General features: G+C 38.8%; 1 protein-coding gene across 2 annotated transcripts in view; it reads right to left on the reverse strand.

Annotated features, from left to right (window-relative positions):
• prickle3 (prickle homolog 3) overlaps positions 1–22,010 on the reverse strand; it is a 33,510-nt gene that overhangs the window by 6,706 nt on the left and 4,794 nt on the right. The window contains exons 2-4 of one of the 2 annotated variants that reach the window (XM_046871615.1): positions 17,056–17,132; positions 3,150–3,333; positions 1,526–1,639 (exon numbers count right to left, since the gene is read on the reverse strand). In XM_046871615.1, coding sequence (XP_046727571.1) covers positions 1,526–1,639; positions 3,150–3,333; positions 17,056–17,132 — 375 coding nt within the window. Of the gene's footprint in view, positions 1–1,525; positions 1,640–3,149; positions 3,334–10,854; positions 11,119–17,055; positions 17,133–22,010 lie in introns of those variants that run through there. The other variant, XM_046871617.1, reaches the window with a different exon arrangement.

The raw sequence follows: 22,010 nt of genomic DNA on the forward strand, positions 1-22,010 counted from the left end.
TTATAATATACACCCCTTGCTTGAATGCTTCTTGAACTAAACCGCTAGTTTATCTTTAGTTGGATATAAAAATTGCTTAGATGGTGTATCTAAACTTACTGCACTCTGTCTAATGATCTATTGTATATTCCATGTGAGGATTCAAGGGCATTCAGAAATTGGGAAAAGCAGCGCAAAAAACTGTAGCAGGCAGGTTTTGAGTGGGTAGCTAGGGGATTTGACCCAGCTAATGAGCCAGCTAATGATAATTTGCCCAGACTGTCTGAAAATAATGTTAAAAACTCATCATTAGCAGAAGACTGTTCTTTAAATGTACACACAGGCGCTGATTTAAATCCAGTCAAACAGGATTGACAATCGAACACATTCACGTACACAGTGTTTTCTGTACATCGAAAGCTGCCCGCTTGTTCTAACAGCACAAATAAAATAATATTCATGGAGTTGAGTTCATAGCAATGCTTGTACTGTATGTTCGATGTACACGGACTGCCCACTGTAAAAGGGGAATTCATGCACAAAATCATGCAGGTAAACCGCTTCATCAAAATGAGAGTGCGGAAAATGATCAGTTTCGTTGAGCCTGTGCTCAGTGTGCATTCTGAGATGCTTTTCTGCTCACCACGATTGTAAAAAGTGATTATGTATAGTTTTCCTGTAACCTCAAACCAAGTCTTTATGTATAGAGCACATTCAAAGCAATAGAAGTTGCCCCTAAAAACATTTAAAAAAATATTTAAAATCTATGGATATTGAAGGAGCTGAACTCTAATGAACTCTTTGAACCTGGAATTTAGAACCTCCCATGGAAAAAGCACGATCGCCTGCGGTTTTATAGAAACATTGTTGAACTCTTAAATAAATAAATAAATAAATAAATAAATCCTGATCAGAAGACCTGAGGGATCTAGTCTGGAAGTAAGAATGGAGAAGATTGCTGATTTATTGGGATGTGAGACCAGACAGAGTCTTCTCATCTGCCTGCTTATTATATTTATTTTTTTTGGGTCGATTTTGTTTTTCATACCATTCTGTGTCACTATTACGATGAAAAATAGGAAATCAGCATCTCATCTGGCACAACCACAATAGTACAAGCTTTTGGCCTGTATCTGCATGATTTCATACTTCGCTACTCCTTCCAGCCACTTATGCAAAGGTGTTTCTAATAAAGTGGATGATGAGCACGTGGTAGATTTGGAGCGTCAGTTTGCTAATTAGAGAACACGCTAACCGGGTGCTAAATTTGGAAGATAAATGTGTGGCTTTCTGAAATACAAAATGAATTTTATATTCTGAATTTGATTATTTAGGTGAAAAAAAGCACTCAACATCCAAGAGCTTTGGCATAGGAAAAAAGGAAGTGATTAAGGAGCTCAATCTGTGCCCATCAGCCCTGATTAATATAAAATAAAACCTCCTGATTAACATGAAGCTGAAGCAGGTGTTCAAATCAGAGCTTGCATCAAGCCCAAGAATGTATTAAAAAAAAAGGGAGATGCTTTGATGGAAAGAGGATTCTGACCTCACTGTCATGGGCCGGAAGCTGATGGAGAAGCTGTTTAATGCGATATCTTTCTCCTGGGCTGTTCACATAGGGCACCTTGTCCTCAGGAATACAGCTGAAGTACTGATATACCTGCAGGCACAGAGGCATTAGGAGAATAAAACAATGCACACATCCAGCAACAGACTCACTTTTATAGACACTTTTCATTATTAAACAGTGTGCAATCCTGTGTGTAAGCAGAAGAGCAATGGGAATTTTCAGTACACTGTAACATGAGACAACTGCTTCTGTCCACACAGACTGGCTCCGTGAAGAGAAACGTGAGCTCCGAGAACAACACACAATAGACAATACGCACTCGCTGTCTCGGTTACTATCACTACACTGTTTTTGCCTGCTACAGACTTAAGAATTCTAGCACACCCGAGAACTCTTCAAACAGTGACCTAAAATAAATATGCAAGAAATATTAGAAATGGACACTGTATATAAAGTACACAGCATGACAAGGGTTTAAATGATAAAAAAGAAAAAAAAACCTATTTTCGTTGGGTTTATATTGTAGATGGCTGTGCTTCTTTTGTAGATACAGTATAAATAAACTATATGGACAAAATTTTGTGGACCATAAGATAAACCTCCACTCTTCTGGGTAGCTTGTAGCAATAGATTTTGGATTGTAGTTGCCAAAATATTTGTGCTCGTCCAGCCACAGGGGTTAGTAAAGTCAGGTACTGATGTAGGGTGAGGAGGCCTATTTATCCCAAAAGTGTTCAGTAGGGTTGACTGTTGTTATGCTGAAACAGATTCGGGTCTAGATCAAGTGAAGAGAAAATCGAATGCAACCACATCCAGAGACGTCCTATACATTTGTCTGCCTCTAACATTGTGGTAACAGTTTGGGAAAAAACCACATGATTAGAAAAGTCATTCGTCCAAATACTTTTGTCCATGTAATGTATATTTACTTACTATATTGTAAGTGTTTTAAATATATACACAAAGCAAACTTGAGTAAAAGTAGAGATACGGTGGGTAAAATATTAAGTGTCCCTTTAAACTTTCACTTGAGTAAAAGTACAAAAGTATCTGCCTTCAAATGTACTTAAGTATCCAAAATAATTTATTATGACTATAATGTCCCTAAGACTCTTTGCTTAATCAACTTTATGTGAAACTTTGTGAAAAGACTTTGTTACTCTTAATAAACCAATCTATTAATAGAATGATATTAACAAGTCAAACACTGATTCATATCTATTCATGAGCCCAAAACCTTCTTTTGAACTACTTCAAAAAAATAAGCAAATAAGCAAAGTAAAGTAAAATACGTAAAATGTAAAAATGTCTCACAGCAGATTTAACAATCCTAAATTTGCATAACTGTAATCTTATAATAGGAAATACTAAATAAATTTGACTATAGTCAAGATATTTTCACTGGATAAAATGTCATTTCTCACTTACACCGTTTCATGTAGCATGTCACTACATGCTAATAGGAAGTGAATAACTGAAACAACAATCACAACTCGACTTGGCTTCTGTTATGATTTCATGCTGGAAAAAGCAGCTGGGATACAAGTTTCTAGTCTAAGAGTGGGAATATATTATGTCCGTCCGGTGCACATCTGCTTACCTGTTCAGGCTTGAGACCAGGCGGCACCCAGGCGTACTCCTCCGAGGCACATCCCGAGTCATCGTCCGAGATGGAGTGCCTCTGAAAGTCGGACACTAGCTTCGTCATCATCTTCTCCAGTTGCCCAGGCACAGAGCGCACCGCATGCTCTTCACGTACACACTTACAATGCACACAGATCTTCCTGTAGAATAAAAATAAAAATTCATGAGGACAAGGTGACACAGCATGTCCGTGGTGCAATACAGACTTTTGTGTGGAGCAGCTAAAAAAAAAAAAGACAGGAGATTTGTAGAAGTGCATGAAAATAATGCTGCTTTAATTATATGGATGTTTTGCAGTTGGTAAAAAGCCTTGTAACCCAGTGATAACCTCAGACTTCAACCGAACATGAGAGCAAACATCACGCTATTTTCTGCATTAGAGCGTTTTATCACAGGATCTGTCAAAACATGTCAGGCCAGACTGCTAATGCGCTTGTAGACTGAGAAAATCCTCCTTTTTTGGTGAAAGGGGAAACAGTTATGTTGCTTTGCTTGACTCCTAAAGGATTCTCACTAGCAACTGGAGGAATAATGAAGCAAAAGTTATGGGCTAGTATTACTGAAATTAGAAAACAAATAAAAAAATCAAACAATTAAAAGTGAAACATCACCATTTTCAATCAAAAATCCTGATCTCTCTTTTTTTTTGTAATGTCTGTGCAATTCCCTTAGGCAAGAATTTCAGCATGTTCCTTAGTACTAAAAGAAATCCAGAATTCCTGTTTCATTAAATTTAAGTATAAATTTAAGGCCACGTGCTGTGGAAAAAAGTGAAAAGATGCATAACATAAAGCAAGACATCACCACATTGGAACAATACAATAAGTCTTTGGATGAGACAATAATGATTGGGAAAACACCAACACATTTAACTGGCTTTGCATTTCCACCAGTTCATTCTGCATAATCAGCTTTTCTGTTTTTTTTCTGTTTTTTGTTTGTTTGTTTGTTTCTCATGCAGGGATACAAAATTCTGTCCCTGCTTAATCGCACCTATGCTACATTTACAATGGATATGGATTAGTTCAAAAAAGGAAACAGCTACACAGTTCCATTCCTTTAAAGCAAGGATTTTTGTATGCTAAGATTAATGTATGTATCTTGTCAGTGAAGAAATACATTTTCATGCTTATGTGTTCAAGCAGTTTTTGGTTTTTGGCGGTGGAGATCTGATGTCATATGTAATCCCTCTTCAGCATTCCTCAATATAGTCTCAATTGTAACTCCTAAACCCTGTTATTACCACACACACACACACACACACACACACACACACACACACACACACACACACACACACACACACACACAGAGTGAAATCTGTTCTCAGAAGGATGACAAACACAATATTTATGCACAATAACATTCCCTTTAACAAAACACCTGTACTTAATTATGTACACACACAGATACACGCACATTACATACATACATATTTTATATATATATATATATATATATATATATATATATATATATATATATATATATATATATAAAATAATACATACACATACTGTATACACACAACATAACAATTAACATGACTGCCTCCAGGCCACACACATACACACACACTTTTAAAGGAGAAATTATCCGCTTCAATGACAAGAATAACACAAATCAATCAGCTCTCATGTGATGCAATTGCCAGCCTGGACTGGTTTTATTTTAGATCACAAGCGCAGAAGAATACAACAGGAATATAAATGGGACATGAGAATGATACACGCACTAAATGAAAAAAAAAAAAAGCTGCTTCCAGAGTCTGTTCTGATTTAATTCCCCTCCGCCCTGCCTGTGACCCGGCGAGATCTGTCGCTCTGTCAGGGCTGTAATGTACTGACACACCACCAGGGCAATAGAGATGGGAAGAGTTGGGGAAAAAAAGAGCAAGATAGAGAGAGAGAAAAAGGTAAGAGAGTCGGTCTAAAAATTAGTGAACGTGCATACACACCTGTGGTGAATCCAGTCTCTACTCTGCTTTAACAGGAAATGACTGGTCCTTCTTTAGAGAAATAGTGTGAGGAAGTGAACTTTTTACTTTACACTTTTTACAGTATTACATTTAAAAGAGAGAGAGAGAGAGACTGAGAGATGTAAGTGGAACGTTAGATAATAATGGCAAACAGATTGCCTGTACCAAATACATAAACATTCTGTAATAAGCACATAAGTATCACATAAAATCAGTGTAAATATTTCCAGTTAAAAGCCTAATTCATCCAAGCTGATTTTCAAGAAAGACTGTTACGATGCTTTCCATGTGGTCAGATTAACCTTACAGTTAATGTTCCCAAAATGGGAACATTATCATCCCTTTTCACTAAAAATTCTGTACCAACCAAAACCATACAACAGTAACCTTGGTGTAAGTGATGCTGCAGCACTGAAAATCAGTCGACTACTTAACCTGCTCCCTCTATTGCTACTCCTAGCAAGTACGGAACTTCAACTTCACAGATATCGTCTACCAAATCCACAGAAGAACATGGTGTTGTTGACCAGTACTACACAAAGCAAGATGTATTTATGGCTACGCGTCCTTGAACAATGCCGAAGTAGTTGGATAATTTCTTTTTTTAAGCAGCGAGTCCTGTCTCTCCTCAAAGCCACTCTGTCATTTTATTAGGAACAGCTGCAGTTTTATGCAGTTTTCTATCAGCCAATTATCTGGCAGCCAAATAAAAGGTCAGGAGCTTCAAGTAAGTGTGACTTTGACAATGGCATGGTTGTTGGTAATATTGGCTGCTGTTTTAGAAACAGCTGATGTATCAGGAATTTTACACACATTCAAGCTACAGAGCAACCATTCTGTGAATGGAAACACCTTGTTGATTAGTAAGGTGAAAGGAAAAAGTGCAGATTGGTTCAAGCTTCCAAAGGAAATAGCAACTAATATAAGCACTCTTAAAGCCAAACAGCATCTTGGCATATGAACTTTAAAGTGGATGAGCTTCAACAGCAGAAGACCATGTCAGGATCCACTCTTATCAAGCAAGAACAAGTATCTAAGGCTATCGTGGGCACTTTACACAGAATTGAGTTGTCAGCTCAGAATTCACATGTAGCAAGGAATTAATAATGAAATTCCACACACAGACATTAAAAACCTCAAATTTTCCCTGATTAACACAATCAGCATAAGTGGCATGACAATAAATCTCAACAATATATTTGATGTCTATTTGAATAGTTCTAATGTGTTCATTACATTAATGTCAACATCTGAAGTAGTGGAAATCGTCGTTTTATGTCCTACTGCTCATTTGGAAAACCAGTACACATTTTCTGTACCCGGATTTACTATGTTTTTCCCCAGGCTTAAACTGTTTGATTTAAAAACAGTGGTCTAGACACTCTGACAAAGTCTGCCAAAAACCTGTCAACAAAAAAACCTGTCAACTCCCAAAAGGTGTGAACTTTGCACAGGTAATTTCAATAATCTGACTGTGCCGCCCTGAAATTCGAGTTAGGAGCCTGCACAAATTGTAACAAAGATAACCTTCTCAGTGTTGATATTAACATCACTTATGAACTTACTCCTGAAAATGAGTCAGCTACTTAATCTGCTCCCTCTATTGCTAGCTGAGAATTGATCCTAGTCAATTTATGGGGCTTGGGAGCTTGGAAGTTTGAAAAGATCCTACATCACTACCTGACTTTACTAAAGCCTTTGTGGCTGAATGTGCAAAAATCCCTCCACAAGAAGCACCCTCCACAATCTAGTGAAATATCTTACCAGAAGAGCGAAGGTTATTATAGCTAATTATTCAGTTCATTTTTCATGTTCATATTTCAACAGGAAATTATAATTACACCTTACATTCAAGCATAAAAACGCTTTTTAAACAAAGTTTAAAAAAAAACCTTCCTTGTGTTATTTGTGCTCAAAACAAATTTATTCAACATTGGGCAACTAAAACCTAGAGTGTATTTTTACCTACTTTATATTGTGCTCTACACCTACACTAGCTATTGAGCTACTGTTTACAGCTCTCTTGACTGACTCGAGAGATTCCCAAACAAGCGCACCATAAAAGAAATTATCACACATGTACAAAAAAATTATATCTTTACATATTCTAACATTTAATTAAGTTAAGGTCAAGCTATAAGACTTCAATGAAAATGTTAAGGGTTTTGATTGACAGTGACCCCATGACTGGCATGATGGATGAACTTGCAGATTTGCAGTCACCAAGCATACCTGTGGTTTGTTGTTGGAAATAGAGACACACCCGATGTATAATTAAATCACTCTTCTTCATGATAAGCTAAAAACCGCTACACTACTTAATGTTAAAGTACATAAATAATCAAAAACTTGTCACACTATGACTAGTTGTGTAATTTCATGTAGCACTACTAACACAGAATATAACTCAATACAACTTGAATTATAAGATTGTTTTAATGCTTGCCATGATTATATTCATAAATCTTCAAATTAGTCCTTTTCGTTTTTTTTATTATTAAATTGTTTCTTGCATTTAGGTGTTGCAATAAATGCAACGACAAAAAAGTAACTCAAACAAACAAAATTATATTTTCCTCTTCTATTCCAAGTGTAAAGGAAACTGCCGGAATTAAAGGCAGTGGTCTAGATGCTATTAAAAAAATAAAAATTTAATAAAAACAGGCACTTCTGCTTAATTCCTCTTCTGCTTAAATCCTCATCCACCAGATGATTTGCAAATGTGTACATGTGTGTAAACTGAGTCTGAATACAAGAAAATTTCCCTGTGTAAATATTGATGCATTTGGACTTAAGTTGCCAAATATGAACACAGCCCAAAGGGATTAAAATGACCCCAAACAGGCATGTTCTAAAAATACAGAGCTTTTTATTTAACTCCTGGCATTAAAATTGTCTTGAAACACAAACATACAAAGACTGTGGTCTTTAGAACCCCAAGTTCCGGAAAGTTCTTTTTATTTGCTCTAAACATTACCTCAAATAGACTGACAAATATTTCCTTATTTTAGTGGAATGTAATAGTGGTGTACATGCGTGTATGTGTGTGTTGTGTACTCTGGTGCCTTGTGGCTACAGAGAGAGTACAGTACAACAAGCTGCTTCTCATCAACTGTGACTCTATCTCAGGGGCAATCCTGCCTCCTGTGGAAAAATGCCACTTCCATTCCATTTATATACACACACATCTTTTGCCACACTGACAATTGCTTGCAATACTGTATACATGGGAAGTGGTCTTTCAGTGGTTAAGGCTCTGGGTTACTAATCAGAAGGTCGGAGGTTCAAGCCCCAGTATTGCCAAGCTGCCACTCTTGGGCCCTTGAGCAAGGCCTTTAAGCCTCCGTGCTCCAGGATTGCTGTATCATGGCTGATCCTGCACCCTAATCCTAACTTCCTAACATTGCTGGGATACACAAAGAAAGAATTTCACTGTGTATCACTGTTCATCCATCATGCAAGAAATAAAGAATCATGGGAGTCATTAATAATTCAGCGAAATTGGACGAGAGGCTCAGCGTTCACAGCTTTAACAGCCTGAGATTATTCAAACATTACTACATTACTGCAGCCCGTAACGCGCTTTCGCTCCTAACGGTGCAAATCGTTCACCACCCCTCCTTGTCCGTTCGCTTCATTCTGCATTCAAAATGCCCTTTTAAGGGAAAAATAATCACGAGATCTTTGCACCAGATCGCACCAGGCCAAAAATGTGCCAGAAAATCCTATAACACTATATCAGTGACTCGAATAATGAGCGTTGAGCAAAGGGTGAATGTAAATTAACTTGGCTGAAAACATAGCTGTCATGTCAGTATCATGGGCCAAATTTCACTTGCAATAAAAAAAATGGATCGCACATTAATCATACACACACAGACATTTACAAGCTCAATCCAAAATGGAGACCCAAATAAACGCATAATTTACTCCGACACATCAAACATCCCACTGGGGATCGGAACAGAGACCTATGAAGATGAAATCGTGGTATGTCAGGGGCAATCCTGGGGCTTGTGCGCATTCGCACGCACACGCACACACACACACACACACACACACACACACACACACACACACACACACACACACAGGTTTGCGCAAATATATTTGAAAGGAGTAGCCACTGATGCAATTGTTAATGTGGATAATTAATGTAATGCTACATCTAAAGTCAACTCTTACAATAACCCCAGTAACCAAAGAGTTAGTTTTTGTTTCTTTTGGGAACAGTACAATGTCTTTACAAGGTCAAAACTGTCAGAAAATACCCTTCCACTACCACACACAAGCACAAACTTTCTGACAGCTGTCACCCGAGTTCACTTTTGGTGATGTGTTTGACAGCTTGTCAAATTAAATTATATCAGTCTTAATATAACTTTATAACACACAAACATACACACACACACACACACACACACACACACACACATGTCAATCACCACTTCAGACTTCCTGTTACTGCACCAATATGGCAACCCTGGAATGCATGATAAAACTTCTCGGGGTATATTTAGATTGGCATAACTGGACATCCTTGTTAGGTAAATTGGCCTAGCTTCTAACACACACACACACACACACACACACACACACACACACACACACACACACACACACACACAATAAAGCCTCCTGATGACATTGCAACAATCTAACAAAGAAAGTGATTGCATTTGTGGGAACAAAAGAGCACAAACAATTTGTATCTCTTAATCCCAGCAAGTCAGGAGAATGATCCAGGTGACGGGAGCAAAATAGACAGGAATGTGAACTAACTGCTAAAGGGATCATCCGAATACAAATATGAACGCACACAAAAAGAGACATTTTAACGCTTAAAACCACTGGAATCTTAATAATGACATTTCAACAACATGAAATTCTCAGAATTGAAATTTGTATATAAAATAAATATATTCTTAAATGAACCTTCATGAAATCCAAAGCATGATCATCTATTTTTTTTGTCACTTACAAAATACATAATACAACACTGACCTCTTGGTCATCTCATGATTATATATCGCATTCAGAATCCAAAACCTAAAATGACTAACCAAATCAGTGATTAAGAAACTGTTCAAGTAATGACTATTATAGCGTCAATAGTGACGAGGGCAGAATTTTAACAACCAGTTTTTATGATGTATTATTACTAGACAAGCATTTAAATCCTGGTCAGAGTCACGCTTTATGTTGTCTCATTAGTCTCTCTAAAGGAAACAGGAAGCAGCTCAGTGTCTCTGTGAGTCTAATTGCAATTGTTAAATGACAGAAAGGGATCTGGTGGGAAAAAAAATATTGGATCCCAGAGGAAAAGGCAAAAGTTACAGCATCCAACACTGGTGTATTGTGGTCCAGATTATTAGATCTAATTAGATTATTTACAACAACTAAAAAGGTAAATAAAATAAACACCTGAGAATGCTACTCCAACATCCAAGTACATCATAACCAATAACTAAAAATAATCGATAAAACCAGTAGTGGAAATGTTGGTAGAAACATGACCTTCGAGACAACGAATTTAAATCATGCAACAATAAACTTCCCTTAGCAACATGCCTGCACACAAACATACTGAGAACATATGCACCATTACAGTCAATCCCTCAAATTTATAAATCATCACAATTATGACAAGCACAAAAAGCACATTAAGTGATGCAATTATTACCTCAGATCACCATAACTCCACTCATGCATTCTTTGCCGTCCCCAAAACTTTGCTGATTACAGCCCTGACTTTAGCGAGGGAGCCATTCTTCAGCAGGGAGCAGGAGCGTCAGAGCCTGCTGTGCTGACTCAAACCAGACGCTTTCTCTTCTCCCTCTCTGGGTTCCCTTTCTTCCTTTCGAGCCCCCGGGCCTCGACAGCTCCACCGAGCCTCAGACAATAGGTGACTTCGCTCGACTTGCGCAAACATCGCCACCTCCCCTCCCTTCTTTTCCTCTACAGCCCTCGCATTCCCCCCTCCCTCCCATCCCCTTATCGTCCTTTCTCTCCTCCCTCGCTCAAACCGTGTTTCAACACGACTCTTTCACCACCCTCCAATATGGAAGAGAGGTTACACAGGAGGTTAGGTAGATGTGTGCTTAAGCAAAAGATGACACGTAGGAGAGAGGAGCTTGGTGCATTTATCATAGATGTGCACTCAGGTAACATGTTAGACAGTATTAAAGGGGATTAAAGAAGTGGCCTGGTTTATAACTTATTCTTTTTTTGAGACAGTGATGTCAGGATGATACTATTCAGCCTAGAAGTGTAGCTTAAATAATTGAACAGTCGAAACAAAAACACAGCTAGTAGGGTTGCACAAGCCAGTGCACTCTTAGCGCCGATCCTAAGCCTGGATAAATGGGGAGGGGTTGCGTTAGGAAGGGCATCCAGCGTAAAACGTGGCAAATCAAATATGCGAATCACGAATCAGAATTTTATACCAGATCGGTCAAGGCCCGAGTTACTAACGACCGCGACAGGTATCGTTAGACAACAGGGTACCGGGAAAAGTTAGGCTACTGTTGGCCAAATTATGGGAGAGGGGAGAGGAGAAGACATCTACAGAGACAGCAGGGAAAGGAAAAGTGGAGAAAGGTAGATATGTTGTGTGTTCAGGAGAGTGGAAAGGGAGTAAGGCCAGGAACATTGGAGGGGGGTTAAACTGTTCCATCATGGTGTGAATGGAAAGTGAAATGGTGTAGGGGTGATCCTGAAGGAAGAGTAAGAGTGTAGTGGAGGTGAAGAGAGTTTCTAATAGGGTTATGAACGTGAAGCTGGAAGTTAAAAGGGTGATGATAAATGTCATCAGTGCCTATGCTACACAAGTGGGCTGTGAGATGGAGGAGAAGGAAAAATTCTGGGGTGAGTTAGAATAAGTGGTGGAGAGTGTAACCACTGTAGGAAAGAAAAATTGGTGATTGGGGCAGATTACAATGGGCATGTAGGAAGTCTGTAGTGTGAGATTCAGGGAAGAGGTCAGACAGGAGCTTGGTGGTGGTGAAAAGGTGCTGGGCAACTACTGCAGAAGTGATAAGGGAGACAGCTAGAAAGGTACTTGGTGTGACATCTGGAAATAGAAATGAAGACAAAGAAATATGGTGGTGAAATGAGTAACTGCAGGAAAGCATAAAGAGAAAGAGGTTGGCAAAACACAATTGGGATCGACAGAGAGATGAGAAAAGTAGGCAGGAGTATAAGGAGATGCGGCAGCAGGTGAAGAGGGAAAGGAAAAGGAAAAAAGGAAAAGAAAAGAAAATTGCATATGAGGATCTGTATGAGAAGTCCGACACTAAGAAAGGAGAAAATGATTGATACCGATTGGCCAGGGAAAGGGGGACCGAGCTGGAGATGTTTAAGAGAGATGGCAGTGGAGTTTTAAACCAAATTGTTCAACAGAATATTGGAAGGTGAGAGGATGCCTGAGGAATGGAGAAGGAGTGTGCTGGTACCGATCTTTAAACATAAGGGAGATCTGCAATAACTTCAGGGGAATAAAGGTGATCAGTCACACTATGAAGTTATGGGAAAGAGTAGTGAAAGCCAGGCTGAGAGAAGAGGTGACCATCTGTGAGCAACAGTATGGTTTCATGCTGAGGAAGAGCACCACAGATGCATTATTTGCTACAAGAATGTTGATGGAGAAGTATAAAGAAGGTCAGAAGGAGTTAAAAATATATAGTTGGTTGGTTTTGTACATCTGGGAGGAAGCACATATTTACCCACACTCTTAAGACAAAATTGTGGAGAAAATAAGGGAGAAACCATGCTTAAATAATTTTCTATACTGTGTCTTTAAAAAAAATTGACCAAATATCCATTATTGAACGCTATCAGATATTCAAATAGAAATCAGAAATTTCTTGTGTGTTTTATAGTTTTCTCACATTGCTAGTTGGTATACAAAACACTCTATACCAGTATTTGATAGTTAAAGCTAATACATGCTATATATTGTGCTACATACCTCACAGAACTTCACAATGTTGCCTCAAATTCCTGATTGTCAGGGTCGCTTAAGTGAAATAAAAGTTAACTGGGTAAAGAACAGTAGCAAGTTATGCTAAGCAGTATGTAATGGACAGATGGACAATCAGTCATTAAGAAATGACGAATTACTTTCTGTAAAAACTGTGACGCTGTCCTTTGTTGCTATATGTTTTTTACATTTAAAGGCGGCGTGTAACTCAATAAAACACTCTCACACGCTGGACAACAGTCTTTAGGACATATGCTGCAAACCAACTCTGTATGTGTGGTCATGACAAGATGGATTGGTCCTTTGGCGCCTTAGCCCGAGCAGCCAATTTGGTGGGTTAGCAGTAAGATAAGATTTGATATGGGGACTGTAATTGAGCCTCCCAGTCTGGGACACCCCATCTGTCATTGTCTTTTCTTACCAAAAAAAACTTTCCATGTTAATGAAATTGCCTAAGCTAGTTTAAGTACTAACCAAGTATGTTTCTTTTTCTGGGATAGAAAGTTCTGGAAAAATAAGCTTTGCCACTCCAAAATAGATAGTCGCCCCAGAGCTTTTAGAAACACAGCTGGTTCATATCAGGCCTTTCGGATTTTGTATGGCGACTAGCGTTAATCCTTGCAGACTAGTGGGGGGATTAAAACGAACCAGGCTTTTATTCCAAATACATTATGACTACAGCAGCAGAAGACCAAATTACCTCAACGTAAACACTTACAAACATCCTTTCAGGTTAATACACATCTGCACCTAGTGTATTTGCTCACCCATTTGGGGATGATTTGTCCCCTATAAAGTTCAGCTTTCATTTCCAAACTGGCTTGAGAATTAGCTAAGTATTTACTTAACAAGACCCTAATAATATCCATGACTAGTGCATTAATGAGACAGGTATTTAAGTAAAAACAGAGACAAATAAAAAGGGAGAAAGGGAGAAACAGAGAGAAGCAAAGTATGTCAAGAGTCGATAGATCGATTGCTAAAGGCTTGGCAGCAGAAGCAAACCTTGAAAGGACTAATCTTATTAGTGTGACAGCCTGGACTAGGACACGGAATGAGGGGCCAGATGGACATACGGGGAGACAAGCTGGAACAGAGGAACAAGAGAGCACATTAAAAATGTAGGGAACTAAAAGTTTGTAAAATAAAACAAACAAAAAAAAAATACAGTAAAGTGCTTGGGCCCCCTAAAATAGTCGGGACGGAAATGTTTTTTTTTTTTGTTAGTGATAAACATCTCACACACACTTTCGAATGGGACCAGTCTTAATTAGACATCCTACCCTGTTGTAGTAGTCTTAGACTTGGTTGCCTGTAAAGTTTGATGATTGTATGGCATTGTGGTCTCTTTTTTTTTTTTTTTTTTTGCAATTTAGCAACCTGGATACATAGCCACAATACGGTGCAATAATTTCAGTGCAACAACAATTGTTGTAATAAATCTAACTTGTACATTTTTCACCACCTGTTTCACTGCTGCTACATGTTTCATATAGTATATCTCAATAAAATGAATTTTATTAATAAATAATATAATAAATAATAAATACATCTTTACTTTCATTTTACTGTGAGAAACTGCAATTTCCCTGTGAAATCAATAAAGTATTTAGATTCTAAATACTCCAAAATATCTTGACTAAATATATATCGGATAATGATACAGTACATTCCTTTTGAACACTGAGGGAAAAGTAGAACAGAATACCTGCTTACGATTCTACTCTCGTGTGGATTTTATGTTATGTTTATTGATGCTGCACTGCTGTGACTGAACATTTGTATGCTTTCATTATGGTTCATTTAAAGCGAGATCATACACTAAATAAGTGGAGATCTGATTAAGACAGACACTGATGAATGACTGCAGTGAAGAAAGGAGGAGGGGGGCAGGGTTTAGCAGCTTTTAGAAACACTAATTCAGTAATCACAAGCGCAAACATACACGCCTCTCTCTTTACCCTCTGGAATTCCACATTTGGATCAATGGATTTTGTCTATTGTGCACCAGGCTACTTTACTCATGTATCCACAATCACATGTCCATTATACCACTGTGTAAGTGTGTGTGCTGTATTAACTTGACAATGTCATTTTTCTCTGCTTGTGACAGGAAATCGGAACAAAATTTGTATTGAGGCTTTAAAGAAAGCTCTTAATAGTAGTCATTGCAGAACATTCATTCCTAGTTGGGATGTATCTGAATAACACAACCGGACATCTAAAGTAGTGTATTAGATGATCGGTGATGATGAAGTGGCTGAAAATGTTGCATGAATAGTCTGACAACAGGTTTTTTCAGCCATATGTGGATCTTCCTCAATCTGTTACCCACAAAATTTAAAGACACACAATTGTTTAGTATGTCTTTGGATGCGGAAGCATTAAATTTCCCTTCACGTGTACTGGAAGGCCCAAACATGTTCCAACATAACAATGCCCCTGTGCACAATGCAAGCTTTATGAAGACATAGTTTACATGGGTTGGAGAAGATCATCCTGCTATAGAACTCTAAATTCATCCCTAATGAACACCTTTGGGATGAATTGAACCATTGACTCACCTACATCAGTACCTGTTTTACCAACACCCTTGTGGCTGAATGAGCACAAATCTCCACAACCTCTACTCCAAACTCTAGTGGAACATCTCCCCAGAAAAGTGGAGGTTATTATAAAAGCAAACAAGGGCTTAATGTGACATGGGATGTTTAAAAGAAAAAACATACGACTCCTATGGTCAGGTTATCACCAATGCTTGTCCACATGGTCATATTGAACCACTTGTTAATATACAGAAATGTCACAAACAAAAACAAAGGAAGAACACTTGGAAGCAAGTAGCACAGAGCACTAATCCTTCCTGCTGAGTGAATGTCACCGTTATAGTTATATAGCTTTGCTAATCTACTTTCGAAGCTAGAACAAAGCACATGTTACATATACAGACAAAACAGACAACTTTCACAATGAATAATGCAGCTAATGCACAGCCACAAGAGACAAGCTACATATTACTGGCTAGCATTAGCACAGGGTTAACCTGCATCCTTTGGACCAACTGAGGTGTGGTCTATTGCAATCTGTTTCCTTTTTTTATTTAATAAATTACACTTACAGGCTATTTTTAAATAAATAAAAAAAACAAGGACAGGGAGAACTTGTAGAGCAGCTATTCTTAATGGGTGAATGGTGACTAACGCACAGATAAGGGAGTGATTAATGTATGTGTGCGATTTGCACTATTTACCTTGTTGGCACTTGATTAAAAAGAAAAAAAAAATTGGTTCCCTTACTACAACTATTCCCACACACAAATCGAGAAATATTTCCATTTAAAAGAACCAATGAAAGAAGCCCCACGAGTGAACTAATGACAAAACTAATATCTATAACACAATTAGGACTGGTCAGAATGTGTATTGACAGGATGGAGTGTATGAGAAAGTGTGTGTGTGTGTGTGTGTGTGTGTGTGTGTGTGTGTGCGCATCTACTCTCAGAGTACAACTTATCGACTCACACTGATCAGATCTAGTAGGTTCACTCGGGGCATGATGGTGTGCAGTGGTGCTGTGGGGTGTCAGGGGGAAACTTCTCATCTGTTCTCTACCCATTTTGATGTTTATAGACTAGTTTGAACAGAACCAGATGCGCATCTGGCCATAAAAAGGCCGTCGTTAAAAAACGAAAAAGTCAGCACTCCTACCGCTAAAAGTTCCTCTCCCGCAGCCTGTACAACTTACTCTTCTCTCTTTAACAAAAATCACCAATATAACACGCAGCTGAAACAAACATCTTGCTCGGTCCATGTTAGTGTTCTGCGTCTTTCAAAACCTCTCAGCACCAGCACAAGAGGAAAGTTTAGCGACCGTCATCCACTCATCCAGGTCATGTTCTCTTACCTCCAGCCGTGCATGCGCAAACCAGGACACTGTTCTCCACATCGCATACAGGGCTGACCTCGGTCAGGATCTTCTTCCTGTGTAAAAAAATGAAAGAAGCTCTATTATAAATAAAACAGCAAGACTAAAACCTCGTGCTGATGGTTTCCCTCTGTCTCCTGATAAAAAGGAGAGCATGTTCAGCAAATGGGCAGCATTTACATAACAAAACAAATACAATTTCAGACAGTGCTAGCAGGACACATATACTGACTCCAATTGTGTTTAGGTAAACCACCCTCATTTGAAACTGAATTTCAAAATTGGCTTTATATGGCCACTACAACACATAAAACACTGTGACTTTAGTGTGCAATGCATAAAGGCATTGTTTTTTTGTTTTTTTTATTCTAGAAAAGACTATAATGTAGGCTTGTTGGGAAAAAAAATTAGGAGGAATAGGTATTTTCATTTACGCATACTACATGCTAAGTATGGACGCTGACCTTTTAAAGTCAAAAGGAAGGAAATGGCTGCAGAAAAGATACTACACACCCTTCCTTTCCCCTTCTCTTTTGTTTTCCACTTAGTCACACTCTGTCATCCTTTTACAGTACATTTGGTGCCATTAAAATCAAGCCCTCTGTTTGGGTCCTCATTTTCACTGATTGCACTGGTCTATAGTGATTTTGATCTCATTCAAAGAATTCTAATTAGGATTTTAGTGTGTGTGTGTGGGGGGGGGGGGGGGGGGGGGGGTTGAAAAAACTGTACAAACCCCAAACACTGAATCTTCTAGCAATTCATATGAATGACATTACATATATACTTTACGCTTTTATCATTTATCAAAACAATGTAGTCCTGCTGTTCTTCAACAGGTATAATCATGATCAGTCCGTGCAAGCCAGTTTGCTACTTTTCTCTATTCAGTGCGGCATGTTTAGTCAATAAACAAGGCCAAGGCCCGCCTACTTTCCCAGAAGCCCGACAAAGCCTTTTCCTGCAGCCTGAGATAATCTTGTTTACTCGCCATTAACTGCTTCAACCAAAAACGTATTAACTTTTTAATAACATTTTATTTAATGATAGGGTACAATAGACATTTTTTAGTTCAGCCAGTTCATTATCTGGATCGGAAAAGCTAACAGTGCTGAAAACTGGTGCAAAGAAGTGCATATACAAGGAGAAATGAAACGCACCCGTCAAGAATCTGAAGCTTGTAGCCAGAAAAGTGTACAAAATACCTCACAAGGGGTACCTCTGAGGCCTGTAGGCTGAGGATCAAAGGCTGTAAATCATTTTAAAAAATGTTTACTTACATAAAGCAGAATCTCATGATAAGCCAATGATGTCTGTAGGCCTAATGGAAAGCCATCTTCAATTATCATAGGTTCAAAAGTATCATATTGTACAGGATAGTATGAACACAGTATGTTGCATTGTAGTCACATCCGGCTTACTGTGCCCATATGGTACAGCTTTGGCATGTAACACCCAAAGATTCTTGGTGCTGCTCTAATGACCTTTTAACTCAGGGAAAGTCTTGATCCAATAAACTTTTTTTATAAGTTCAAATCTATGGAAACCGGAACGTTGGCAGGTATCGAAATTTCAGGGAGCATAAGTAAAAGGCTGTGCTTTGACAAATCACGGTTCCGAGTATCACTTTAACTTCCTGCAAATCTTATAATACGAGCCAAAATAGAGCCATAAAATGAAGAACTAGTTTTCCCACACACAAGTAGATCCAGATCCTTCACATGCCAGGACACAGGTGTTTGTGTCAAAGCATGCAGACGGAACTAAAATGCACGAAAGTCTTTATGTTGCTCACACGTTCCACCGGATGCAGCAGCGGTGCTGAGAAAAGCACGCACTATCGTGAGGCTTCATTTCGAGGACGAAACTGCGGACGCCTGAACAATGTCTCAGTGCTGTTCTGCATTTAACAGGAGTGGTAAAAGCGTAGCTGAAGGCAAATGCATCGCTGGCCTTTGTAGAGGTACCTTTTGTTCGGCCTGCCTGCTCATACATAGAAGCCTTTCAGCCTGCCATTACAGTAGCTCGCTGGAATTCATGTCACCTTCTTCAAGTTGGGATGGTTCCAATTGCGTTCCAGAGACATAATACAGTCTAAAGATGGGTTCCATAAAGCATGTATAGAACAGAACAAAATTTATGTGAATATGGTCTCAAAGTACTTGTAACCAACATGTTAATACAGTACAAATATTCGTCGTTCTATTTTGCCATGTCGGCATTCAGAATGATCATAAATACAGATAAGATATTTTAAACATCACTTGATTAGGAACACCTGTAAGCCTGGTCTTTTATGCAAATCAAGCCGATCAAAGGGTGATGGGGTCAAAATTCTAGTATCACCAACATTTAACTTTAGCAAGCCTCAGTTGTACTGCACTCAATTTCGATTCAACATTCAGCCAAATGACGTTAATGTAAATTAGAACTGAGAAAAAATTTCACTCTCTCTGACTTGCCCATGGCATGTTTGTTGGTGCCAGACAGGCTGGTATGTGTATTGTGGTTGGGAATTATCATGCAGAAATTTGGGCAACAGAATGTGGGCAAAAAAACATGCAGTGAAAATCAGTTCTGTGGACTGGTTAGTTGATGAAAGGAGAGCATGTCATGACTCAGGAATACAGTTTGCATTTGATTGCCATCAGTGAACACCTCAACATCATTTATCTGTAATAAATGGACATTCGGTGACAGCCAGATGAGAATGGGTTCCTCTCGAGTCTGGTTCCTCTCAAAGTTTCTTCCTTATGCCATCTCAGGGAGTTTTTCCTTGCCACAGTCACTACCAGCTCGCTTATTAGGGACAAACTTACACTTATAAAGAACAATCTTATTTATTCTTTCTTACCACATTATCTGTGTAAAGCTGCTTTGAGACAATATCCATTGTTAAAAGCGCTATACAAATAAAAATGAATTAAATTCATTCAAACTGACAGGAAGTCTGTGGCACCTAAACTACTCTTTACACCGGTGTTGTGCAGAAAAGCATCGCTGAATGAGCTGAACATTGAGGCGAATGAGCTTCAACAACAAAAGACAAGCATGGCTTCACCTAACCTGGCCATTTGAAGTGTAGGGAAAAAGAGCAGGCATTGTGTTTTAAGATACTTTTTTTCTCTCAATGTAAAAGATAAGTCAAGTTCTTGGCCTGTATCTGCATGAGTTTATCAATTGTGCTGTTGCCACATAAGTGACTAATTGGACAACTGCATTTTATAGTGAAAAGATAAATTGAATGAATAACGTTTTAACAATGTATTCAAATAATTATATATTAATAATAATGTAGAAAAGTTACAAAGTGTGCAGTAACATGAATTTCAACAGCGAGCACGAACGAGAACAGAGGAAGAAGCGCTTGAGCCGGCAGCCACTTGAAGCTTGGAGCGAGAGCATCTATGGAAACGTGTGTTGCTGAAACAAAACACAGCTCGTAGAATCAGTGAACTCTGCCACTTCAGTGAACCAAGACCAGAGCACAAACATTCACTTATGAAAGAGAAAGAGATAAAGAGCAAGAGTGAGTGAGAGAGAGAAAGAGAGGGTGTAAGAGAGAGAAAGAGAGAGAGAGAGAGAAAGAGGGTGGGTGAGAGAGAGAGAGCGAGAGAGAGAGAGTGAGGGTGAGAGAGAGAGGGTGAGAGAGAGAGGGTGAGCAGGAGAAGGACTGTTTCCTTTCTTCTTACTAAAGGCTTAATTGCTTCAGTTTATTAAAATGAAACAGTGTGTGTGAGAGAGAGAGAGAGAGAGAGAGAGAGAGAGAGAGAAAGACAGGGAGAGCCACATTTCTTTTTTTATTTCCCCACACCTGCGCACAGTCACAAGCTATAAATTTACGTCAAGGCTAACAACCATTATAGAATTTAAATGTTGGATCAAACACAAACGCAGTCACGCACGAGCAAAACCATCGCCCTAGATGTGTGCGAAAATACTCGGGATTCCTTCTCTCTGCCTGCTTGAACTATTTAAATCTCATTAGTATGCAAAATCTTCAATTCATCAACATTCCCAGGGAGCCAAACACCTTCATTAAGATTAACCATTCAAATATGCATACAGAAGATGAAAATCAAATCGCACTCAATATTTTGCAGAATAAGGTACTGTAATAACATTTTACTTCATTTTATAATTAATAATTAAATTTTTATTAATACATTTCATTATTTCAACATAAAACTCTATAAAAACAATTCCCTATAAGTTTTTTGGTCTATTGTGCTCTCCGTGAGGGACCAAGAAATTCAGCGAAACAAATTAGCTATGTGGCAAATGCAATTCCGTGATAAACCGCGGGCGCAAGTTTAAACCACGGTAAAGTGAGGGATTACTGTAAGTACTGAAGGGAAGGGGAATGAAAGTCAGTAGGAGTAAGACAGTGTACATGTGTGTGAATGAGAGGGAGGGCAGTGGAGTGGTGCGGTTGCAGGGAGAAGAGGTGGTGAAGGTGGAGGAGTTCAGGTACCTGGGGACAACAGTGCAAACTAATAGAGAGTGTGTTAGAGAAGTGAAGAAAAGTGTGCAGGCAGGGTGGAGTGGGTGGAGAAGAGTGACAGGAGTGATTTGTGATAGAAGAGTATCCGCGAGAGTGAAAGGGAAAGTTTATAGGACTGTGGTGAGACCTGCGATGTTGTATGATTTAGAGGCAGTGGCATTGAGTAAAAGACAGGAGGTGGAGCTGGAGGTAGCAGAGCTGAAGATGTTGAGGTTTTCGTTGGGAGTGACGACGAAGGACAGGATTAGAAATTAGTTTATTATAGGGACAGGTCATGTAGGACGTTTTGGAGACAAAGTAAGAGAGGCCTGATTGAGATGTTTTGGACATGTGCAGAGGAAGGACATGGGGTATATATGTAGGAGAATGCTGAGGATGGAACCACCAGGAAGGAGGAAAAGGGAAAGGCCAAGGAGGAGGTTTATGGATG

Source organism: Silurus meridionalis, chromosome 17, assembly GCF_014805685.1.
Source record: "Silurus meridionalis isolate SWU-2019-XX chromosome 17, ASM1480568v1, whole genome shotgun sequence".
Taxonomy (NCBI): domain Eukaryota; kingdom Metazoa; phylum Chordata; class Actinopteri; order Siluriformes; family Siluridae; genus Silurus; species Silurus meridionalis.